Genomic DNA, 15,578 nt, shown 5'->3' on the forward strand with positions numbered 1-15,578 from the left:
TGGTGGAAAGCTGTCCTCTTGCCATGTGGAAATGCCAACTGCGTTCGGGATGAACTGGAAGCGTGCCCAGCAATTCACAGCGTTTCAGAAATAAATGTCCCAAAATCGCACTAAACGGATATAAATATAAAATTTATATAAATTGCTATAAAACGCTTTAAATTAACTACCTTATGATGTTTTTAACTCCCATAACGAGTAGAAACATGACCAGAGTAATATTACTCCCTCCACTAATGCTTGGAACAAGTGCGGGTCGATGTCCTCCACGCGCATTACGCAGCAAGAAAAGACTTGCTAGCTACAGTTTTTTTTAATTTATAGTGCCTGTGAACGCGCAATCGACCCCATTCAAATCGTCATCACGTAAAGGCATCCAGGGGAAGACGTAAGCAGTGTCCGTATACTCATAGCAATAACAGTGCCCTTTTAACTGACTCCAGAACAGTGGCCAAAATTTCTGAAATCTGACTCCATGTCAGGGAAATTGCTGTAGAATGGGCTCTGTTCCACTTAGAGACAAAATTTCAACTCCTATAGAAACTATAGACTGTTTTCTATCCAATAATAATAATAATATGCATATTGTACGATCAAGAACTTTGTGGGAAGCCGTTTCAAAAATTACACGATTAGCATAAATAGTCACAACAGCGCCCCCATCCTCAACAGGTTAAAACGGCAACATTCTCTCTTCGCCATATGGCAAAATGTGTAGAATTTACTTTAAAACGTACATTTTTCTCTCTGCCATTTAAGAGGGTGGCCACAATTATTTTTTAGACTGCTTGGTGGTGGGGCCCCCCAACCAAATAATGCTTAGGGCCCCAAAAAGACTAGAGCCGTCCCTGCACTAGTGGAAGTACACCAGTAAATCTGTTTTGCTTTGTTCTTTTATTCTTTGTGTTTTATTGTACTTGGGTTCCTTGAATGGCATCTGAAATTCAACACACACACACCCTAGCATTGCCTACCTTGACCAGCTCCATAACCAGGTAGAGCTCACTGTAGGTGTCCATCTCCTCGATCAGCAGGACAATGTTGGGGTGTTTCACCCTCCTCAGGATGGCTACCTCATTCTGGATCATATGCTCCTGATGGGGGGAGGAGGAGGATACGGAGGAGAGGGGAGGAGGAGGAGGAGCAGGAGGATGAGAAAGGAGGAGCATGAGGAGGAGGAGAGAGGAGAGAGGAGGAGCAGGAGGACGAGGAGAGAGGAGAGAGGAGAGAGGAGGAGCAGGAGGAGCAGGAGGACGAGGAGAGAGGAAGAAGAGCAGGAGGATGAGCAGGAGGAGGAGGGGGGGAGCAGGAGGAAGAAGAGGAGGCCACCCCCTCACTTCCCTGCCCCCCCACTCACCTTGCCCCCTGTTAAAACCCCTCCCCCTCACCTTGCCCCCTGTTAAAACCCCTTCCCCCTCACCTTGCCCCCTGTTAAAACCCTTCCCCCCTCACCTTGTCCCCTGTTAACCCCTTCCCCTGTAACATTGCCCATTACCCCCCCCTTTTCCCCTGTCATCCCCCCTGTTAATCCCCCTGTTACCATTTCCCCCCCTCACCTTAACCCCCTTCCCTCCTCACCTTCCCCCGGCATCGGCCCTTGTTAATGATTTTCAGGGCGTATTCCCTGCCTGTGGAGTGTTCCACACATTCCCGGACCACCGCAAAGTTACCGTCTCCCAACATACGTCCCACTCTGTAGCGCTCCGATATGGAGGCAGGCACCGCAGGGATATCATCCTCTACTATAGACTCAGCTGGAGGAGGGAGGGAGGGACGGAGGGAGAGAGAGAGAGAGAGAGAGAGGTGTTATGATATGAAGCAGTAATTTCAAAGATAAAGAGAGAGAGAGAGAGAGAGAGAGAGAGAGAGAGAGAGAGAGAGAGAGAGAGAGAGAGAGAGAGAGAGAGAGAGAGAGAGAGAGAGAGAGAGAGAGAGAGAGAGTGATGGAGAGGGGAAGTTAGACAGTGGGGGTCAAGGAGAACGAAATAAAAAAGAAGATGGGAGGAAGAAAGAGAGAGGGACCTTTCCTTCTTTACCTCCATCCCCCTCTTCCATGGAGCTACAGACTTTGGTAGAGGCCAGAGAGATAGATGAACCCTGAGACTCCTAGAGAGAGAGAGAGAGAGAGAGAGAGAGAGAGAGAGAGAGAGAGAGAGAGAGAGAGAGAGGAAAGACAGAGAGCGCAAGAGAGAACAATTTAATACAAACATCTTCAGCACTATCGTTGCTGATATACTGTATAGAACTAATCCTGGAGAGAAGGAGAATCATCTCATCTATCCCACTGCTTCTCTGCTCTCCTCTCTGTGATCTGTTCATCTCTATAGCTACAATAGTGTCTGTCTGTCTGCTAGTCTGTCTGTAGCCACAACAGTGTCTGTCTGTCTGTCTGTCTGCTGGTCTGTCTGTAGCCACGACAGTGTCTGTCTGCCTGTCTGCTGGTCTGTCTGTTGCCACGACAGTGTCTGTCTGACTGTCTGTCTGCTGGTCTGTCTGTAGCCACGACAGTGTCTGTCTGTCTGTCTGCTGGTCTGTCTGTTGCCACGACAGTGTTTGTCTGACTGTCTGTCTGCTGGTCTGTCTGTAGCCACGACAGTGTCTGTCTGTCTGTCTGCTAGTCTGTCTGTAGCCACGACAGTGTCTGTCTGTCTGTCTGCTAGTCTGTCTGTAGCCACGACAGTGTCTTCTCTGTCTGTCTGTCTGTCTGTCTGTCTGTCTGTCTGTCTGTCTGCTAGTCTGTCTGTAGCCACAACAGTGTTTGTCTGTCTGTCTGTCTGTCTGCCAGTCTGTCTGTAGCCACGACAGTGTCTGTCTGTCTGTCTGTCTGTCTGCTAGTCTGTCTGTAGCCACGACAGTGTCTGTCTGTCTGTCTGCTAGTCTGTCTGTAGCCACGACAGTGTCTGTCTGTCTGTCTGCTGGTCTGTCTGTCGCCATGACAGTGTGTGTTTGTCTGTCTGCTAGTCTGTCTGTAGCCACGACAGTGTCTGTCTGTCTGTCTGTCTGTCTGTCTGTTTGTCTGCTGGTCTGTCTGTTGCCACGGCAGTGTCTGTCTGTCTGTTTGTCTGCTGGTCTGTCTGTAGCCACGACAGTGTCTGTCTGTCTGTCTGCTAGTCTGTCTGTAGCCACGACAGTGTCTGTCTGTCTGTCTGTCTGTCTGTCTGTCTGTCTGCTAGTCTGTCTGTAGCCACGACAGTGTTTGTCTGTCTGTCTGTCTGTCTGTCTGTAGCCACGACAGTGTCTGTCTGTCTGTCTGTCTGCTGGTCTGTCTGTAGCCACGACAGTGTCTGTCTGTCTGTCTGTCTGTCTGCTGGTCTGTCTGTAGCCACGACAGTGTCTGTCTGTCTGTCTGCTGGTCTGTCTGTTGCCATGATCGTGTCTGTCTGTCTGTCTGCTGGTCTGTCTGTAGCCACGGTAGTGTCTGTCTGTCTGTATGTAGCCACGACAGTGTCTGTCTGTCTGTCTGTCTGTCTGTCTGTCTGTCTGTCTGTCTGTATGTAGCCACGGTAGTGTCTGCTTGTCTGTTTGTCTGTTTGTCTGAAGACAAGACTCATTATAGAACCAGCCAACACTCCCAGTAGTTGCCATGGCAGCACTAGGAAGTCAGGAGAGAAGGGGGGAGAAAATGGGGGAGAGAAGGGGGGAGAGAATGGGGGAGAGAAGGGGGAGCCTGGTTGGTGTTGTAAATTAGTTTCACATCTCTTCTATCATTTTCACCCCTCCTCTGCTCTCTCCATCTCTCTGTTTACCCTACTCTCTCCTCCTTCTCTGCTCTCTCCATCTCTCTGTTTACCCTACTCTCTCCTCCTTCTCTGCCTTCTCCATCTCTCTGTTTACCCTACTCTCTCCTCCTTCTCTGCCTTCTCCATCTCTCTGTTTACCCTACTCTCTCCTCCTTCTCTGCCTTCTCCATCTCTCTGTTTACCCTCCTCTCTCCTCTCTGCTCCTCCTCCTCCTCTGCTCTTTCCATCTCTTTGTCTACCCTCCTCCTCCTCCTCTGCTCTCCCCATCTCTTTGTCTACCCTCCTCTCTCCTCCTCCTCCTCCTCCTCCTCTCCCTGTCTTCTGTCCTCTCTCTAGTCGTGGTTACACCTTGCAATAACATGTGGTTGTTGTCATCTGATCAAGATGATCTGATCACTATCTGATGGAGATTTGTTGCGTCTACACATGGTAATAAAACATGTGTCTTATAAGCCCACTGTGTCCATATTGTGACCAGATTCACTGGTCTCTCCCTGTATGAACCAAACCTCCCTTATGACACAAGCTGTAGGCCCAGGTGGATTGGCTGTGTTTAGGCGGGTCTTAAGAAGAATTAACGTAGCAAAACGGTCCATTTTGAAGAACCTCTAACATGACAACCTATAGCAAGACACATTGTCAAATTATGAAAATGGATAAACGCGACAATGGATAAAAAGTGCAAAAGAGCACAAATGTGAAGCAAATACTATGTCTTTATAAAATAATAAATACCATGTCTTAATAAAATAATAAATACTATGTAAACTGAGAGAGAATTGCTAAATTGAGAGAATGTCTTTATAAAGGAATAAATACTGTCTTTATAAAATAATACCTACTATGGCTTAATAAAGGAATAAATACTGTCTTTATAAAATAATACCTACTATGGCTTTATAAAGGAATAAATACTGTCTTTTTAAAATAATAAATATTATGTCTTTTTGAAATAAATACTGTCTTTTAAAATAATAAATACTGTCTTATTAAAGGAATAAATCCTCTCTTATTAAATGAATAAATCATTTCTTATTAAATGAATAAATACTGTCTTTATAAAGGAATAAATACTATGTCTTATTAAAGGAATAAATACTTTCTTTATAAAGTAATAAATACTATGTTTTTATAAAATAATAAATACTATGTCTTTATAAAATAATAAATACTATGTTTTTATAAAGAAATACATACTGTCTTTATAAAGGAAGAAATACTGTCTTTATAAAATAATAAATACTATGTCTTTATAAAGGAATAAATACTATGGCTTTAGAAAATAATACATACTATGGCTTTATAAAATAATAAATACTATGTCTTTATAAAGGAAGCAATACTATGGCATTATAAAGGAATAAATACCGTAGACCGACCTCCATTTGCATAACGCCCACACAGATCCACAGATGATGCAATCTATATGCCCTCCACACTGCCCTTTCCCACCTGGACAAAAGGAACATCTATGTGAGAATAATATTCATTGACTACAGCTCAACGTTTAACACCATAGTTCCCTCAAAGCTCATCACTAAGCTAAAGACCCTGGGACTAAACACCTCTTTCTGCAACTGGATCCTGGACTTCCTGACGGGCCGCCCCCAGGTGGTAAGGGTAGGTAACAACACCTCTGCCACGCTGATCCTCAACACGGGGGCCCTCAGGGGTGCCTGCTTAGTCCCCTCCTGTACTCCCTGTTCACTCATGACTGTAGGGCCAGGCACGACTCCAACACCATCATTAATTTGCCGATGACAATACAGTGGTAGGCCTGATCACCGACAACGACGAGACAGACTATAGGGAGGAGGTCAGAGACCTGGCAGTGTGGTGCCAGGATAACAACCTCTCCCTCAACGTGATCAAGACAAAGGAGATGATTGTGGACCGCAGGAGAAGGAGGACTGAGCACGCCTCCATTCTCATCGACGGGGCTGTAGTGGAGCAGGTTGAGAGCTTCAAGTTCCTCGGTGTCCACATCAACAACAAAATATCACCAAACACACCTAGACAGTCGTGAAGAGGGCACGACAAAGACTCTTTGTGGCATGGGTTCTCAGAGCCTCAAAAGGTTCTACAGCTGCACCATCGACAGCATCCTGACTGGTTGCATCACCTCCTGGTATGGCAACTGCTCTCCCTCAGACCGCAAGGCGTTACAGAGGAGAGTGCGTACGGCCCAGTACATCACTGGGGCTAAGCTTCATGCCATCCAGGACCTCTATACCAGGCAGAGTCAAAGGAAGGCCCTAAAAATTGTCAAAGAATAGTCATAGACTGTTCTCTCTGCTACCGCACGGCAAGCGGTACCGGAGCGCCAAGTCTAGGTCAAAAAGGCTTATTAACAGCTTCTACCCCCAAGCCATAAGACTCCTGAACTGCTAAACAAATGGCTACCCAGACTATTTACATTGTCCCCCCCCTCTTTTACACTGCTGCTACTCTCTGTTATTATCTATGCATAGTCACTTTAATAAATCCACCTACATGTACATATTACCTCAATTACCTCGACTAACCAGTGCCCCCGCACATTGACTCTGTACCGGTACCCCCTGTATATAGCCTCCACATTGACTCTGTACCGGTACCCCCATGTATATAGCCTCCACATTGACTCTGTACCGGTACCCCCTGTATATAGCCTCCACATTGACTCTGTACTGGTACCCCCTGTATATAGCCTCCACATTGACTCTGTACTGGTACCGCCTGCATATAGCCTCCACATTGACTCTGTACCAGTACCCCCTGTATATAGCCTCCACATTGACTCTGTACCGGTACCCCCTGTATATAGTCTCCACATTGACTCTGTACCGGTACCCCCCTGTATATAGCCTCCACATTGACTCTGTACTGGTACCCCCTGTATATAGCCTCCACATTGACTCTGTACCGGTACCCCCCTGTGTATATAGCCTCCACATTGACTCTGTACCGGTACCCCCTGTATATAGCCTCCACATTGACTCTGTACCGGTACCCCCCTGTGTATATAGCCTCCACATTGACTCTGTACTGGTACCCCCTGTATATAGCCTCCACATTGATTCTGTACTGGTACCCCCTGTATATAGCCTCCACATTGACTCTGTACTGGTACCCCCTGTATATAGCCTCCACATTGACTCTGTACCGGTACCCCCCTGTGTATGGCCTCCACATTGACTCTGTACTGGTACCCCCTGTATATAGCCTCCACATTGACTCTGTACCGGTACCCCCTGTATATAGCCTCCACATTGACTCTGTACTGGTACCCCCTGTATATAGCCTCCACATTGACTCTGTACTGGTACCCCCTGTATATAGCCTCCACATTGACTCTGTACTGGTACCCCCTGTATATAGCCTCCACATTGACTCTGTACCGGTACCCCCTGTATATAGCCTCCACATTGACTCTGTACCGGTACCCCCTGTATATAGCATCCACAATGACTCTGTACTGGTACCCCCTGTATATAGCCTCCACATTGACTCTGTACTGGTACCCCCTGTATATAGCCTCCACATTGACTCTGTACCGGTACCCCCCTGTATATAGCCTCCACATTGACTCTGTACCGGTACCCCCTGTATATAGTCTCCACATTGACTCTGTACTGGTACCCCCTGTATATAGCCTCCACATTGACTCTGTACCGGTATCCCCTTGTGTATAGCCTCGCTATTGTTACTTTACTGCTGCTGTTTAATGATATATATATATATATATATATATATATATATATATATATATTAGAACCAGTGAGTCAGTCAGCCAGTCAGTCAGTGAGTCAGTCAGTGAGTCTGTCAATCAGTCAGTGAGTCAGTCAGTGAGTCAGTGGGTGAGTCAGTCAGTGAGTGAGTCAGTGAGTCAGTCAGTGAGTCAGTCAGTCAGCCAGTCAGTCAGTGAGGCAGTCAGTCAGTCAGTGAGTTAGTCAGTGAGTCACTGAGTGAGTCAGTCAGTCAGTCAATCAGTCAGTGAGGCAGTCAGTCAGTCAGTGAGTTAGTCAATGAGTCAGTCAGTGAGTCAGTCAGTCAGTCAATCAGTCAGTGAGTCAGTCAATCAGTCAGTGAGTCAGTGAGTGATTCAGTCAGCCAGTCAGTCAGTGTTAAGATATTTTATCAAGGTTTAAGATAAATTATTAATTAATTCTACCCAGAAGCTTAACCATTAGGATTAGAGGTTATGTAGCATGTACAGGGGGAGAAAGGAATGTCTGTGTGTACCTAAAGAAAACTAAGTGGATCATTAACCTATGTTTGAACCGACTAAGCTATAACTCTGTGGAGATAAGGGAAGACAGCAAAAAAAACTCTAGGTTTTCCGTATCTGGGGGGGGGGGTGGGGACTGGAACTGTCAGCTAAGTGGTAATAAACTGTGGTGAGACTTCAGGAGATAATCCAGATTAGTGTGTATGTATGTGCGATAGTAATAGAAGGGATAAAAAGAACGGTTTTGTATATGCACGTCAGAGATCTCTCGAGAATAAACGCTATTGATTAATTTGGTGGCTGGTCTTTGTCTATTTTATGCAAATAAGGATCTTACAAATTCTTAGAAACGGACAGAGTGTTTGCTTTATTATAATTAAATTGGTTAACGAACATTTAGGAAACGATTTCCTTCAACAGTCAGTCAGTCAGTCAGTCAGTCAGTTAGTCAGTTAGTCAGTGAATCAGTCACTGAGTCAGTCAGTCAGGGAGTAGGTCAATCATATGAAAAACACAACTCTTAGTTGCTCTGCAGAGAGGCAATCTAGCTACACTTAGGGGAACAAAGTACTGTTGCTATGGAAACTATTCCAAGAGAGCAGCGCTTATGACACTTCCAGCGAGCCCAGAACGCCCATATAAGGACATACTGTATATCCTTCCTGTCTCCAGGTTGGGAGAGCTAGGGGTTCAGCCTACTGTTTTCTTCTCCTCAGAGATGGAAGGATAAAGAGAGAGAAGGGGGAGAGAGAGAGAGAAGCAGAGAGAGTGCCAGAGAGGGAGAGAGAGAGAAGTGAGTGCAGGTAGATTAGTCGATAGAGGTCTGGAGAGAGAGGTGCTGCAACAGACAGAGAAACAGAGAGAGTGCAAGAGAGGGAGAGAGAGAGAAGTGAGTGCAGGTAGATTAGTCGATAGAGGTCTGGAGAGAGGTGCTGCAACAGACAGAGAAACAGAAAGAGTGAAAGAGAGGGAGAGAGAGAGAAGTGAGTGCAGGTAGATTAGTCGATAGAGGTCTAGAGAGAGGTGCTGCAACAGACAGAGAAACAGAGAGTGAAAGAGAGGGAGAGAGAAGTGAGTGCAGGTAGATTAGTCGATAGAGGTCTAGAGAGAGAGGTGCTCCAACAGACAGAGGGTGAAACCAAAAGACTCTATTTCCCCATTGTCACACCCTGATCTGTTTCACCTGTTTTATGCTTGTCTCAACCCCCTCCAGGTGTCGCCCATCTTCCCCATTATCGCCTGTGTATTTATACCTGTGTTCTCTGTTTGTTGTTGCCAGTTGGTTTTGTTTCATCAAGCCTACCATCGTTTTCCCCTCAGTTCCTGTCCCTCGATTATTCCTGTTTTCTAGTTTTCCAGGTTTTGACCTTTTCTGCCTAACTTGACCATGAGCCTGCCTGCCGCCCTGTACCTTTTCCCCACCTATCTGGATTACTGACCCCTGCTTGCCCTTGACCTGTCTTTTGCCTGCCCCTGTTCGATTAATAAACTGTTGTTAATTTGACGATGTCTGCGTCTGGGTCTTAGCTATGAAACGTGATAGTACGAACTGGCCATGACTGACCCAGACCCGGTCCAGCTGCGCAACGCCATCTCTTCCCAAGGAACCACCATTGGTAGGTACGAAGAATTGCATCGTGGCCTTATGGAGGGGGTCCAAACGTTGGCTGAACGCCATGACCGGGAGTTGGTCATTTTGCTGGAGTAATTCCACGGGTTGACTGGGAGGCAGCCTACCACGGCGGTAACCCCACAGCCCCTCAGTAACTCAGCTGTTAGCCGTCTCATCGGTCACTCCACCTTCTCGGGAGCCCTGCTTACCTCCTCCGGAAGGCAGCAGTGGAGAGCTGAGCACCTGTCAGGCGTTTCTAGCTGAATGTGCCCTCGTCTTCGAGCTTCAGCCCTCCTCAAAGGTTAGTGATTAATTTTAGCTCTATTTCTGTTTTTTTTTTGTTACTCCTCTCTTTAACTGGAAAAATGGCTGTCTTTTTCTGTGACTTGGCTCATACCTAACATAATCGTTTGGTGTGCTTTCGTCGTAAAACCTTTTTGAAATCGGACACTTTGGCTGGATTTACAACAAGTGTATCTTTAAAATGGTGTAAAATACTTGTATGTTTGAGGAATTTAAATTATGGGGAGTCCGTTGTTTTGAATTTGGCGCCCTGCAGTTTCACTGGCTGTTGACGAGGTGGGACGCTACCGTCCCACATACCCTAGTGAGGTTAAAAGATCAGGCTCACCGGTAGGAGCAAGTACTCTGGTGGGCCATATGGTGAACTTTTCTGCTTCCCTTGCTCGCACCCCTTTTCATGCCATTCTGCTGTGGGGAAACCAGTCTAAATCTCTCCGGGTCCTCATTGATTCTGGGGCCGATGAGAGCTTTTTGGACGCTACCCTGGCTTCTGAGCTGAACATCCCCACTCAGCCCCTCTCCATTCCCATGTATGTTGGTGTGGTGGACGGGTGCTCTATAGGCCAGGTCACTCATAAGACCACTCCCATCAACCTACTGGTGTCAGGGAACCACAGCGAGACTATTCCTTTTCTGTTCATCAAGTCTCCTCAGATTCCAGTAGTTTTGGGATTATCCTGGCTCCACAGTGACACAATCCCCTCATCAACTGGTCTACTGGTGCCATCATGGGCTGGAGTCCATTATGCCATGCCCATTGTCTGAAGTCAGCGCGCGTGCGTGCGTGCGTGCGTGCGTGTGTGTGTGTGTGTGTGTTTCAGGTGGTGTCCTGTGCCAGAAGTATCCCAGAAAGCACAGCGTCATGATGAACTTCCTGTCCAACATGCTCCGAGATGACGTAAGTGCCCCCCCTGACATAGAGAGTAGAGGGACATTTGGAACACAGCCCAACAGATCAATAGGTGATAGACTCCTGATCAATGGGTTGTATCAAAGGACCTACAACTACAGGTAGAGGAGTGGAGAACGGAAAAAAAATCAATTGAAATAAATTGAAATTAAAACTCAAATAAATAAAGACTATTTCATGCAGATCTACTGTGTGTGTGTGTGTATGTGTGTGTGTGTGTGTGTGTGTGTGTGTGTTTCAGGTGGTGTCCTGTGCCAGAAGTATCCCAGAAAGTGTGTGTGTGTGTGTAATCTCTTAGAAGACACTTATTTGATGAAGGAGGGAAAGAATATCCTGCTTTAGGAGAGAAGATGAGAGGAACAGAAAATGACTCAACGGTTTCACCACTATCTCACTGAAACGCTCCCATCAGCCAGGAACTCCTAGGAGACACACACTCACACACACACACTCTCACACACACACACACACACACGCAAACACACACACACACACAAACACATGCTGGGAAAGTAATTCTACTTGGTTTGAAGTTCTGTTAAAAGACTGAGACAAATCTGACGGTTGATGTATTTAATACAAACGACACGCATCATAATAATACCTATGATTTACCTATGAAATATTACTTAGCGGTGGGATGTCTCAGTGTTCAGAGTTTAGGGAATGAGTATGGAGAGACAACTATATGTATGTACAATGTTTACACCCAAACTATAAACCAGTGTTTCCCAATCCTGGTCCTGGGGACCAAAAATGTGACTTTTTATTTTATTTTTTTCCCCCCTAGTACTACACACCTGATTAACTAAAGATGATTAGTTGATTAGTTGAATCAGGTGTGTTAGTACGCTAGGGAAGAACGGTCTTTGGGTCCCAAGGACTGGGGATTAAATAACACCTTCTTCGACAAACATAGAGCCGTATTGACAGGGACACAACATCGACAATGATAACGAACAATGGATAATGATCAATGATCAAGGATAATGGTCAGGAAATAAAAATCACATGAAAATTATATGACATCAGAGAGAAGAAAAAAAAATCGACAAAAGAAACAAAGAAAATAAAAACACAACAGAGATCAGCAGCAAACCAAGACGTTAGATGAAAGAGACAAGAGGCAAAGAAAGAGAAAGAGAGAGAATATATACTACAGTACCCGTCAAAAGTTTGGACACACCTACTCATTCAAGAATTTTTCTTTATGTTTTTTTATCATCTTGTCATTTCCTTTTCAGCCAACAAGTTCTCAGCATATGTGGGAAGTCCTTCAAGACTGTTCAAAAAGCATTCCAGGTGACTTCCTCTTGAAGCTGGTTGAGAGAATGCCAAAAGTGTGCAAAGCTGTCATCAAGGCAAAGGGTGGCTACTTTGAAGAATCTCAAATACATTTTGATTTGTTAAAAAAAAAATTGGTTACTGCATGATTCCATATGTGTTATTTCACAGTTTTAATGTCTTCAGTAGTATTCTACAATGTAGAAAATAGTTAAAATAAAATAAAAACCTTGAATGAGTAGTTGTGTCCAAAGTTTTGACTGGTACTGTAAATTCTCTCTCTCTCTCTCTCTCTCTCTTTCTCTCTCTCTCTCTCTCTCTCTCTCTCTCTCTCTCTCTCTCTCTCTCTCTCTCTCTCTCTCTCTCGGGAGAGATTGTGTCTGGTTGGCTGTTTCTCTTATTGCTTCAGTAAAAGACATACAACAACATCTATTGTGATGCATTGTGGGTGAAGACATGTACACAAAGTAACAGATGCAAGAACAACAAGAACACACACAATGTGCAGGTGGATTTGAGTTACGCACCTGGTTACGCACCTGGTTACGCACCTGGCTACGCACCTGGTTACGCACCTGGTTACGCACCTGGCTACGCACCTGGTTACGCACCTGGTTACGCACCTGGCTACGCACCTGGTTACGCACCTGGTTACGCACCTGGTTACGCACCTGGTTACGCACCTGGTTACGCACCTGGTTACGCACCTGGCTACGCACCTGGTTACGCACCTGGCTACGCACCTGGTTACGCACCTGGCTACGCACCTGGTTACGCACCTGGTTACGCACCTGGTTACGCACCTGGTTACGCACCTGGTTACGCACCTGGCTACGCACCTGGTTACGCACCTGGTTACGCACCTGGTTACGCACCTGGTTACGCACCTGGTTACGCACCTGTACAGATGTAAATAACCAAACAGAGAATGAGAGGAGGATGCAACTCAATGGATGGTGTTCTAAGTGATGAGACACTGACACATGACTGAGGAGAGACTGAAGAATGGACAGAGAGAGAGAGAGAGAGAGAGGAGGATGAGAGAGAGGAAGATGAGAGAGTGAGATACTGCGATACAATGACATTCCAACTCACTCACACACACACACACACACATACACACACACGTAAACTAAAGTGTATTTTCCCTCTCAGTCCAGAAGGAAAGCAGTTCTGAGTAGAAGAGAACAGAAGAAACCAGTATTGTAGTTTAAAGAAAACCCAGTCTTGTAGTTTAGAGAGCAACGTTCAGCTCTGAGAGGATTAAAAACAAATCACACTGGTTTAACCAGCAGCCGCAAGAATATGTTACAGTGTGTGTGTGTGAGACACAGAGAGAACCAACAGCCAATATCCTGTGAGCTAGAGAGAACGAGGGGGAGAGAAAGATAGGTGAAAAGGTGTAGGAGAGAAAGAGAGGGAGGGGAGACATGGGGAGAAAGATAGTGGGAGAGATTGGGGGTAAAGATAGAGAAAAGAGGGATGGAAAAGAGGTGGGGAGAGATGGAGAGAAGTGGAGAGGGGAGAGAAGTGGAGAGGGGAGAGAAGTGGAGAGGGGAGAGGGGAGAGAAGTGGAGAGGGGAGAGAAGTGGAGAGGGGAGAGGGGAGAGAAGTGGAGAGAGGAGAGGGAGAGAACTCTACTGTACTGAACCAAACTGCTGTACTGAACCATACTGCTGTACTGAACCATACTACTGTACTGAACCATACTGCTGAACTGAACCATACTACTGTACTGAACCAAACTGCTGTACTGAACCATACTACTGTACTGAACCATACTGCTGAACTGAACCATACTACTGTACTGAACCATACTGCTGTACTGAACCATACTGCTGTACTGAACCATACTACTGTACTGAACCATACTACTGTACTGAACCATACTGCTGAACTGAACCATACTACTGTACTGAACCATACTACTGTACTGTACTGAACCATACTGCTGTACTGAACCATACTGCTGTACTGAACCATACTACTGTACTGAACCATACTGCTGTACTGAACCATACTGCTGTACTGAACCATACTGCTGTACTGAACCATACTACTGTATTGAACCATACTGCTGTTCTGAACCATACTACTGTACTGAACCATACTACTGTACTGAACCATACTGCTGAACTGAACCATACTGCTGTACTGAACCATACTGCTGTACTGTACTGAACCATACTACTGTACTGAACCATACTACTGTACTGTACTGAACCATACTGCTGTATTGAATCATACTGCTGTACTGTACTGTACTGAACCATACTACTGTACTGAACCATACTGCTGTATTGTACTGAACCATACTACTGTACTGAACCATACTGCTGTACTGAACCATACTGCTGTACTGAACCATACTGCTGTACTGTACTGAACCATACTACTGTATTGTACTGAACCATACTACTGTACTGAACCATACTACTGTACTGAACCATACTGCTGTACTGAACCATACTGCTGTACTGAACCATACTACTGTACTGAACCATACTGCTGTACTGAACCATACTACTGTACTGAACCATACTACTGTACTGAACCATACTGCTGTACTGTACTGAACCATACTACTGTACTGAACCATACTCCTGTACTGAACCATACTACTGTACTGAACCATACTGCTGTACTGTACTGAACCATACTGCTGTACTGAACCATACTACTGTACTGTACTGAACCATACTACTGTACTGAACCATACTACTGTACTGTACTGAACCATACTACTGTACTGTACTGAACCATACTACTGTACTGTACTGAACCATACTACTGTACTGAACCATACTACTGTACTGTACTGAACCATACTACTGTACTGTACTGAACCATACTACTGTACTGAACTATACTGCTGTACTGAACTATACTGCTGTACTGAACCATACTGCTGTACTGAACCATACTGCTGTACTGAACCATACTACTGTACTGAACCATACTACTGTACTGAACCATACTGCTGTACTGAACCATACTGCTGTACTGAACCATACTACTGTACTGTACTGAACCATACTGCTGTACTGTACTGAACCATACTACTGTACTGAACCATACTCCTGTACTGAACCATACTCCTGTACTGAACCATACTGCTGTACTGTACTGAACCATACTGCTGTACTGAACCATACTCCTGTACTGAACCATACTACTGCACTGTACTGAACCATACTACTGTACTGAACCATACTACTGTACTGAACCATACTGCTGTACTGAACCATACTGCTGTACTGAGCCATACTGCTGTACTGTACTGAACCATACTGCTGTACTGAACCATACTGCTGTACTGAACCATACTGCTGTACTGAACCATACTGCTGTACTGTACTGAACCATACTACTGTACTGAACCATACTACTGTACTGTACTGAACCATACTACTGTACTGTACTGAACCATACTACTGTACTGAACCATACTACTGTACTGTACTGAACCATACTACTGTACTGTACTGAACCATACTACTGTACTGAACTATACTGCTG

At 45.4% G+C, this 15,578-nt stretch overlaps 1 protein-coding gene across 1 annotated transcript in view; it reads right to left on the bottom strand.

Annotated features, from left to right (window-relative positions):
• dclk1a (doublecortin-like kinase 1a) overlaps positions 1–15,578 on the bottom strand; it is a gene marked incomplete in the record, with an annotated part of 194,899 nt that overhangs the window by 27,337 nt on the left and 151,984 nt on the right. Inside the window, 3 exon segments of the mRNA XM_055936842.1 lie at positions 975–1,094; positions 1,579–1,754; positions 2,037–2,106. Coding sequence (XP_055792817.1) covers positions 975–1,094; positions 1,579–1,754; positions 2,037–2,106 — 366 coding nt within the window.

This window comes from Salvelinus fontinalis, chromosome 10, assembly GCF_029448725.1.
Source record: "Salvelinus fontinalis isolate EN_2023a chromosome 10, ASM2944872v1, whole genome shotgun sequence".
NCBI lineage: Eukaryota > Metazoa > Chordata > Actinopteri > Salmoniformes > Salmonidae > Salvelinus > Salvelinus fontinalis.